The sequence below is a fragment of the Chaetura pelagica genome, unplaced genomic scaffold (assembly GCF_000747805.2).
Source record: "Chaetura pelagica isolate M959 unplaced genomic scaffold, ChaPel_1.0 scaffold213, whole genome shotgun sequence".
Classification (NCBI taxonomy): domain Eukaryota; kingdom Metazoa; phylum Chordata; class Aves; order Apodiformes; family Apodidae; genus Chaetura; species Chaetura pelagica.
Genome location: NW_009952597.1, coordinates 1,624,888 through 1,634,923, shown reverse-complemented (window position 1 = coordinate 1,634,923; position 10,036 = coordinate 1,624,888). Strand labels below are relative to the sequence as shown.

At 53.1% G+C, this 10,036-nt stretch overlaps 1 protein-coding gene across 1 annotated transcript in view; it reads left to right on the top strand.

Moving 5' to 3' along the window:
- The window catches only part of MAP2K3 (mitogen-activated protein kinase kinase 3), a 20,606-nt gene extending 11,265 nt beyond the window's left edge, over positions 1-9,341 (top strand). Inside the window, exons 5-13 of the mRNA XM_009993701.1 lie at positions 3,252-3,365; positions 3,825-3,944; positions 4,400-4,516; positions 4,705-4,756; positions 4,958-5,085; positions 5,701-5,778; positions 7,870-8,009; positions 8,762-8,807; positions 9,258-9,341. Coding sequence (XP_009992003.1) covers positions 3,252-3,365; positions 3,825-3,944; positions 4,400-4,516; positions 4,705-4,756; positions 4,958-5,085; positions 5,701-5,778; positions 7,870-8,009; positions 8,762-8,807; positions 9,258-9,341 — 879 coding nt within the window. The remainder of the gene's footprint in view (positions 1-3,251; positions 3,366-3,824; positions 3,945-4,399; positions 4,517-4,704; positions 4,757-4,957; positions 5,086-5,700; positions 5,779-7,869; positions 8,010-8,761; positions 8,808-9,257) is intronic.
- Positions 9,342-10,036: the final 695 nt, after the last annotated feature.

Sequence of the window (10,036 nt, the reverse complement as noted above, 5' to 3'; positions counted from 1 at the left end):
GTGAGGAATTACCTGTTGTTTCGGCTACGTGGCTGTGCTGTTACAACACCTGCCTGTCAAAACATGACAGCTGGGCTGCTCTGTCACAGAAATGTCTCATCTCCTCGGTCTCGGTTCCTTGAGCTCCTGAGCAGGGATGGTTTTGTAGCCTGTTGGTTTGATGCACGTCCCAGCGAGCTGGCCCGGGGGTTCTTGCTGCTGAGTGCAGCTGAGGTGGCACTGGCACCATTAAAGCTTTTGTGACTTTTTGGAGGGGGCTGGTTTCAACCCCTGACAAGGCACAGTGGAAAGCAGCAGCTGAAAGGGCTTGAAGGAACGTGAAATTTGGCTCTGGCCAAGAGGGTTAATGAAGTTGGGCTTTCTCCTGACTCTGTCTTTTTTTTTTGCAGGCCCCCAAGGAACCTGGACTCCAGAACCTTCATTACCATTGGAGATAAAGTACGTGTCAATAGGGCTTATTTTTTTGCTTGCTTCCAATTTTGTTTGCCCCTGCTATGGGGGCATTTTCACTGATCATGCCTGACAACCTGTCAAATCAGATCTTGACATTTGAGAGCACCCCAAGAAGACAGTGCCATCCTGGTGCTGCAGCCTCATGGGATGCATCTTTGCAGGGTTGAGACTTCCCACAGCAGGACCTTTCCCCTGTGGAGCAATGGGATGTCTGTGTGTGTTTAGAGCAGTGATTTGGGGAGCTGAATATGTCACCCTGCCTGCAAGACAGCTTGTCTCTGAGCCTTTGCACTCCCTGGCTGGTGTCTCCTGCTTGTAGGCAGTCCTCTGCCCCATAAGTGCCTCCTCCTGCCCCATAAGTGCCCCATTGTGACCCATAAGTGCCCCCTTGGGACCCACAAGTGCCCCCTTGAGACTCATAAGTGCCCCATTATGCCCCATAAGTGCCCCATAGGGCCCCTCCTGCCCCATAACTGCCCCATTGTGACCCATAAGTGCTCCCTCCTGCTGACCTGATGAAAAACACTGCTAGAAATAGCCAGGGTCTCTCTTTTATTTCTTTCTCTTGTTACTGGCTCTCCTGGGGCTTCAGGAGGCTGTTTGCAGATGAGGTAAAAATACCATTGGACCAGTCCTGTATCTAGCTGCTTACCTTCCAGGCTGGGAAGTGGCTTGTCTGATGGGATCTGGGCCCCTTGGCCTCTGTGCAAGGGTTTAGGTTTGAGAGACTAATACAATAGTAGAGAAGGGGAGAGGAGAAGAAGCTTTGGCTGGGTCTGGAGAACAGCCCTGCTGCCTGTGTCATTTTCTGGCCATTGTGTTGTGTGTATTAATAGCTTGATTGATGCTGTATGAGCCATTCTGGGCACAGGGTGTGCATGGGGGAGTGCTGGAGCTTGTGGAAAGCTCTCTAGACTTGCACCCTGCACTGGTGTTGGCAGGGGGGGTCTGCCCAAGTATTTTTGGAGGAAGAGGGCCTGGGGAGAAGAACAGCTTTGGGGTGTGGGTGATGACCTTGGGTCCATGGGATCCATGGAAGTGATGCCCTGTGTCCCCCTGTACCACCAAACACCCCAGGGCACAGGGTGAGTGATGCTGGGGACAGGAATGATGCTGGGGTGGGGGGAATGATGCTGAGGGGTGGGAATGATTCTGGGGCTGGAGGAATGATGCTGGGGAGGGGAACACCAGCTCTGTCTGTGCCTCTGTTGCTGGGCAGGGCAATGCTGCTTCCTGGAGCGTGCTGGGAACCATCAGCTTCTGGGGAAGCCTTAGGGTAAATGCCAGGAAAAAAAAAAAAGCACACCCCAAACAATAACCTGGAACAACTACAGAACACGTGTCCTGAAAAGCACCACCAGATCCTTCCTGGAGGCCCCTGCAGGAGTTGTGAGCCTGTGCTGCTCCTCTGCCAGCTGCCCCCGGGGGCTGGATGTGTCCCCATTAGCCCTGTTCTCTTTTCTGGCCTCTCCCAGTCCTGCCCAGGAAAGGGCCAGCCCCTTCCTGTGCCGGGCAGCGCATAACTGGGTGCTGAGCTCAGGCACAGACCTCTCTTGCTCCCGCCCCGCCACATCTGGCTGCAGCAACCAGAGCCAGGGCTGGCAGGAAGGTCTGTTGGAGCTGGTCGCTGCTGGCCATGCTGTGGCCGGCGCCAAGGGGAGCTTTGCTGGCCAGGAGCCCAGCAGCCACATCTCCCAGCTTTGCTCCTTCACACCAGGAGCTGTTTCCCCTCCGCTCTGGGTGTAGCTCGCGGGCACAGCATCCGGCGCTGGCCCGGGGATGTTTTCCCACCCTCGCTGCCTTTGTGGCTGCTGGGGCAATTTGGCATCCTGGTATTATATTTTTTTGTGTTCCCTGAGACCGGAGGAGAACTGGAGGCAGGGCAAAGCCTGGCTTGAAAGGTCTGTGACTTGTTGGGAGCGATGAACGCAGCGACCAAAAATAGCCCGTGTCTCATCGCGCGGCTCGTGCCCTGCCCAGAGAGCAGTTGCAGGGTAACACGTCTGGAGGGAAACTTGTTCTTAGCTTGAGCAGGAGCTCCCTTGCTCCCTGGGGCACCCACTTGTCTGAGCACTGGAAATGTGCTTTTTTCCCAGCTTGAAGTGAGATTTGTGTAGCTGCACTTTGTCCGAGTTCCTTTGTTGGCGCTAACTCCTGCTTTCTGGTGGTGGGAGAGTGTATGGAGAGCAGGTAAAACTCCCCAGTCATTAGGAATGGAGTTGCTGGGTGGCTGTGTCCACCATCCCTTCTAAGAAGGGCTTTGTACAGGTGTTATTAGACATGGAGGTGTGTTTGTGACCCATGATCTCTTGGGATGCAGGGTGAGGGGGGGAGTCCCAGCTGCATGTGAGGATTTGGAGCTGTGGCAGAGGCTTCCAACTGCTGCCCGTGCTGGCACAGGAGCTGCTAAAATCCTGCAGGTGGCTCAACAACTGCAGAAATACCCTCGTGTGGGGAATCCCCAGGAGGCAGAGAGGCAGCAACCTTTGGTGCCCTTTCCAGTGGCAGCACGCCCTGGCTTAAAGGGCGAAAGTCCTGATCTCTAGCTGCAGAGGGGGAATTAAATGAGCTCTGGTGAGTACAGGGTGAGAGGGTTTGGGCTCTGGTTCAGTAGAGCAAAAAATACACCCAATTTCTCTTAAGTGTGGTGCTTGTGATACGTACAGAAGCTGGTTGAGTCCTGTAGGTAGCATTATTTGGAAGCACCTTGCAGGCGCTGGACCTCTGCTGATGTCCCTGGTGATGAGCATGCCTGGATCTGATTTATTTTTATTTTTTTTTGGTCTCTCTTCTTTAAGAACTTCGAGGTGGAAGCTGATGACCTGGTGACCATTTCAGAGCTGGGTCGGGGGGCCTATGGTGTGGTGGAGAAAGTCCGGCACGCGCAGAGCGGCACCATCATGGCTGTGAAGGTGAGGACAGCTGCTTGCTGAGGGACATGGAGGGAGGGGAGAAACTCTACTCAACTCCACTGCTTGTGGCAAAATGGGGACAGGCTTGTCTCCTTGTTTGGCAGCCTCTGGTATTCCCGGTGTGGCTGTTGGAGGGTCTGTGCTGATACCAGCTGGACACTGTGGGGTTGATCAGCAGGCTGTGAAAGCCAGGCTTGGTGCCTGCTGCTGGCTAGTCCAGGGTTTGGATGTCACAGTGCCTGTCCAGGCTGCTGGCCTGATCCTGCATGCACTGAAGAGCTTGCCAAGAGTTTGTCATTCATCTGGAAGAGGGAGTCTGGGCATCTCCTGGGGTGCTACTAGCTGCAAAATAATCCCCAAAACACCTGCCTTGGTCTCAGAACCACAGGTCCTCTCTGTCAGCCTGGGTTGTAATGGTGTCATCCCACCTACCTCAGACCTCTCTTGTATTTGTCTCAGAGGATTCGAGCAACTGTGAACACTCAGGAGCAGAAGAGGTTATTGATGGACTTGGACATCTCCATGAGGACAGTTGACTGCTTCTACACGGTCACCTTCTACGGAGCCCTCTTCCGTGAGGTACTGAGCTGGTGGGTGGCTGGTGGGCTGCACACTTCCTGGGGCCCCTGTGGTTGTGCTGAAGGCACTAAACTGTCCCAAACCATGTCTGCTTCCTTCAGCCCACCTGGGCTATTTGAGATGTTGCCATGACCTAAAGTCAAAGGCTTGTCACTGTCAGGTAGTGTTGAGCAGGTCCCGTTCTATGACAGGTGCCCAAGCACATTGTCCATGGACTGGACTGGCTTTCATGTAGACACTCAAAGGGAACCATTGCAGGTGGTTTTAGTGGCACTTGAACATCTGTGCTCATCACTATCCAGTGCAGAGCCTCTGTGCTGGTGCTGTGCATGGCAGGGACCTTGGCTTCCCCATGTGGAAGGGGCAGTGTCTGTGTCCCATCTGTCCCCACCTCTCCCTTCCTATCCTGGGGATTTCAGGAAATTCCCTCTCAGCTGCTTCCTCTTCATCTGCAGGGTGATGTGTGGATCTGCATGGAGCTCATGGACACCTCCCTAGATAAGTTCTACAAAAAAGTTCTGGAGAAGAAGAAAACCATCCCTGAGGACATTTTGGGGAAAATGGCCGTGTCTGTGAGTGCCTTTCATTTTGGGGAAAATGGCCGTGTCTGTGAGTGTCTGTGTTCTTACATGGTTTTGTGCATCCTCTGTTGGAGGTCTATGTTCAACCCCAGGGCATATGGAAACGGGTGGTGTGTTTGTGGTGGAAATCCGGAGCTGTGAGTGATTAATGGAGACTCTTTTGCTGTGTTTGTTCACAGATTGTACGAGCTCTGGAGCATCTGCACAGTAAACTGTCTGTAATCCATAGAGGTAGGTGCTGGATGAGGTTAGTGTGATGTGGCTGGAGATCTAGCCTTGAAATAAATTGTGTGAGGACTCCTTCCCAGGAGATCTGTAGTGTGTCCCTCTGGGATGCCTACATTGGGATCTAGTGGTCCTTGGGACCATGGTGGACAGCCATGTCAGGCTCTGCAAAGGCCCAACCTGCCCTGTCATGTTTTTCTCTCTTAGATGTGAAACCTTCCAATGTGCTGATCAACAAGGAGGGACACGTGAAAATGTGTGATTTTGGGATCAGTGGCTACTTGGTGGACTCTGTGGCCAAGACCATGGATGCTGGCTGCAAACCATACATGGCTGTAAGTGTGCTTGTGTGGGGCTGGCAGCCTTCAGCTGCCTTCTCAAGGAGTCTGCTGCTTAGGAATCAGTCTTGGATCATCTCTGTCCTGAGACAGAAACCACTTCAGAGTGCTCTGGACTTCCTGACACAGTAAAGTCTTCCATGGGTGGGATTACCTGCCCTGTAGACCCTCTCATCATGTTAATCCTGCAGCAGACTCTTCCTTTGCCACCTTCCATTTGCAGAAGGGTGAAGGACTGGCTGGTGGTTGGGAGGGCTGCTCTTGTTGGCGAGAAAATGCTGAGGCTTTTGTTGGCAGGATCATTTAATTTCATCCTCTCAAGTCAGTATGAGTTTCCCTTTGCCATCTGTGGCATCAGTGTGGGTATGTGGATAGCTCATGCTCCTGGAGCAGGGATCAGGCTGCAGGGACAGTCCAAGTCTCACTCAGGAGCTGGAGGAGAGGGTTGTGTGGAGCAATCAGTACTAGATTTAACCTCAGACCCTGTCTGCATGGGGATATGAGCCAGGGGAATCTACCCAACCTGGGCTTTGGAGCCAGAGACTTGCTCAGGGGGGATTTACACTGGGAAAACAAGATAGAGTTGTAAAATCTTCCATTTTGCTGTTACAGCCAGAAAGAATAAACCCCGAGCTGAATCAGAAGGGCTACAATGTGAAGTCGGACGTCTGGAGCCTGGGAATCACAATGGTAACACCCTGCAGCCCTGGGCTGGGGGCTGTGCTGGTGGGGCTCCTGCCCTGCCCTGTGGCAGCTGGTGGCCTCACCCCTGCATGGGTGCCCACCCAGCAGGGCTGAACTGTGGGTGTGGGAGCTCAGGGCATGAGATGAATTACCCAGGGCACAGGCTGGGGGTGCTGGTCCATGCACTCAGGGGTCCCTCAGCCCTCGGCAGGGTCACTGTGAGGCTCTTGCAAGCTTGCTAGGGGATCATAGAATCATTAAATTGTTTGGGTTGGAAGGGACTTTAAAGATCATCTAGTTCCAACCCTTCTGCATAATCCACCTTCTGTCCCTTTCCTTTCCTCCTCTCCCTTCTTGTTCCTGCTGGATCCTGGGGGATACCCAAAGGTCTGATATACCCACATGGGTCCCTTGTACCCCCTACTTGGTTTCACAGGGTTGCTTGTGTACAATGCCAGCTCCAAACAGCTCCAGTTAGTTCTGAACTATGGTGGTGTGGATAACAGACTCCCAGCAGGCAGTACCTGGATGGCATTGAGCTTAGTTGGACATCCAAGAGTCTGGCTTTGAATTGCTGTGCAGTTCCCTGTGCACTGGCTGGGGAGGCAGCCAGTGGAGCAGGGTTTGCTGGAGCTGGGCCCCAGCCTTCCCACATGCAGGAAAACTCAGCTAGCAAAGCCTTGCAGCAGGATGGGGGTGAGTTATCCTGCCCTGCAGCAGCAAGGGGTGCTGAGCATGGTTTGTAGCAGGTCCTGCCTGCAGGGTAGTTCAGAGGAGCCAACAGGAAGGGGAAATACTTTCAGTTCCAAAATTGCAGCTGCTCAGGGTGGTTTATCTGCCTCCTGCAAGAAACAGATCTTGCAGAAAGCAGCTGAAATCTGGCTCCAGAGGACAAAGGAAATCCCAGCTGTTGGCTCGAAGGGGATGCTGCCTGGGAATGTGTCTCAGTTTCCAGGAGACTCCCTCTCTGTGGGCAGATTGTTTTTCAGGAATTTTTCCTGCACCCTGTGAGCTGGGACCTGTTTTGGGCACCGTGTCCCTGTGTCAGTGTGAGCTGCACGGATCTCTTGGCAGATATTCCCTCTCCCCCAGCTAGTTTTGGCCACAGAGCCAAACCTAAACCCCTCTCCTTGGTGTCCCCATGCCAGAGCAGAGCTAGCTGGAAATGTAATCAGCTCCAGTGTTCCTCCCAAGGTGTAGGAAGCTGTGAGATGGGAGATTGCCTGAATGACAAATCTCAACCTTTCCAAACCTGGATGGGAGAGAGGGGTCCTTGCTGCCAGCCTGCAGCTGAGTGGAACCGTGACCTGGCTGATTCCCTCTTTGTCCTGGGCTGGCTTCCTGAGGGTTATTTATTTCTTTATATATATATATATTTAAATTATTTCCGAAGGGATTTGATTGCTGGTTTTAGGACCGTTGAGTTGGGGGGCTACTCCAGGCTGTTCTGGGCTGGTGGCTTCATTCAGCTGGTGGCTGAGATCCCCCTGGCCTGAGCCAGAGGCAGGCAGGGGTCCCTGGCTCTGCCCTGCATCCATTTGGATTTCTCACTCCTTCCATCCCATCCCACCTCGCCAGGCAGGTCTGGAGGTTCTAGGAGCTGATCCTTTGCATGAGGCAACCACCCAAAAGCTGTGACAGGCTTTTTCCTGGGTGACAGAACAGAGGTGACTTGTAGGAAGGCAGAGTTGTTCCCAAGTGATGTTCTAGCACTTAGTTTTTCTTGGGTTTGTGGATTTTTTATCAGTCTAGCTCCTACAGTATTAGTCTGAAGCCCAGAGGCTGGATTATGGAGAGCAAAGCACTCTGGAAGCTGGTGCAGGAACTGTGTGCTGTTATTATATTTTTAAATAATCCCATTTTACATGTCTTTGGTGGCTTCCTGTAAATGCATTAATATGCTGAACCAGCCTCAAAAAGAAGTATTTTTGGCCTCTGGGTCTTTGTATTAAAAAAGAAGAAAAAAAAAGTGGTATGACCCAAATTGAAAGTGGTTTGTAAGGAAAGAGGTTTTTTGTTTTGAATCCAGAGGCTGAGGTGGGCTGCCTGGGGCTGTGCTCAACCTGGTGTCTCATGTCAGCCTGTCTCCACCCTCAGATCGAGTTGGCCATTCTTCGTTTCCCATACGAGTCCTGGGGGACCCCCTTCCAACAGCTCAAGCAAGTGGTGGAGGAACCTTCACCCCAGCTGCCCACCGACCGCTTCTCCAAGGAGTTTGTGGACTTCACAGCACAGTGGTGAGTCTCCAGCAGGGACTGGTGGCTTCCCCCAGCCTGGCTGAACAGGAGGCCTGATCTGTGGGGGTTTGGAGCAGAGCGTGGGGCTGGGTTTGTCCTTTCAGAGCCCACCTCACCCTACCCAGGCTGGTGCTCCTCTCCACACCTTACCTCACCCAGGCAGGAAGCGCTGCCCAAGCTGGTTTTGCTCTCAGCCTGACTCACTCAGGCTGGTTGGAAGGTGCAGGGGTTTCTCTTCTTCTTTTGAGGTTGTTGCTGCTGAAATTTTGGTGGTTCCTGGCAAAGCAGCAATGAAACAAGAACAAACCCCTGGCAGCATCTGGGTGAAAGCTGATTTGTGGTTTTGTGGGTTCTGTGTATGGTGGCTGCTCCTCAGGGTGTCCTTCTGCTCCCTGGGTGCTGCTTGGAGCTGCCAGGCAGGGGTCAACCCACCCAGGCAAAGCTCAAACGAGCCTTGAGATGATCTGCCTACCCTTCAGATGGTGGGAAACCATCTCCTCCCTGTCTGTGCTGGTCTGTGCAGGACAGACTGCAGCAGGCTGCTTGCCTTGTGCTTTTCATGGCAAAGCCACCACGAGTTGGCCTTGCCCAGTTGCCTGCCTGGCTGCTTTGCTGGTGGTTCAAACCTGCTTGGCCAAGAGAGAGAGGAATGGGTTCTGCTTTTGAGAAGGACATCATATTGGTTGGGAATGGGAGATCCCTTGTGATAGACCCTAAAAAAGAGCCTTTCTCTCCTGTTTTTTGTCTTCCAGCTTAAGGAAGAACCCTGCTGAGCGAATGAACTATTTAGAACTTATGGTAAGTGTGAAGCCATTTCTGCTGGTCTTCATCACAACACGTTTCACAAGTCAAACAAATGGTCCAGCAGGTGCTTGGAAAATGGGACAATGGGATGTGTGGGTGATTTTTCAGGAATGGAGTAGGATGGGTGTAGTGTGTCTAAGGTAGAAGGGTGTGTTAATTTCATGGGTGTTAGGGTCAGGGTTTCCAGGTGTTTTCATCCTCTGCTCTTGCCTGGCGAGTTTAGACCTCAAATGGTGGCAGTGCAGCTGCCAAAGTGGGCTGTCCTGCTGGGGCTGAACCTAGAAACACCAAGCCTGAAAGTGTTTGTTGATTTCTTAGCTAAAGGATGGTGTTTGTGGGAGGAGGTTGGTGTCCTTCCCTCAGCACCTTGCCAGCTGTGTGACTGGTCTCTTGGGTTTGTCTGTCCTCAGTGTCAGCTGATGTTTTCTCTGGTCTTGTTGGCAGGAACACCCTTTCTTTACCTTGCACGACACCAAAGAGACTGACATGGCCTCCTTTGTGACAGAGATCCTTGGGGAAGACTCCTAACTCCAACCTCACGGCTTCATGCAGTCCCCTCCGTCCAGCTTCCCCGCACAAGAGCGACTGAGGACTCGAGTTGATGGTGGTTTGCACAAATCTCACTTCCCCAGCCCGTGGGCATCTGTGGCCCCATCTGGCCTCACCGTCTCTTTTCTCTTTGCCCTGTAAACGAAATCCCCCGGGATGAGCCTTTTGAAGCCAACACCTTTCCAACTAAGCCATGGAGACCGAAGGCTCAGGAGTTCCCTGCTGATGCCAGCATGTCCATCCTGGGGAGAGGATGGTGTCCTTGGTGCCTGAGCTGGGCCAGGGCAGAGGGTTCCAGGAGACATCTCCCCTCCCCAGCAGCATGGGGTACAGTGCAGGGCTTTGTGTGTCTGCTGCCTGAGGAAGACAGAGAGAAAAACAACCTTCTGCTGTGCTTGCTCTACTCCCCTCCCTTGCTGTCAGGTCTGGCTCACCTGCCCATTGTGCCCAGCTCTAGAGGCCCCCAGGAGCTTGCACAGCTTTTTGGGGGGCTGTGGAGCTCCCTGAGCACACCCAATGTTCACTCCAAGGGCTGTTTTAATGCCTGGCTCAACATCTGAATGATGCTCCAAGGCAGCACCAGACTGTCCCCCTCCCTCAATCCATACGCTGCTCCCTTGTTGGGAGGAACCCACCATGTTTCAAGGAGCCCACCTTGACAGAAGCTGCCACCC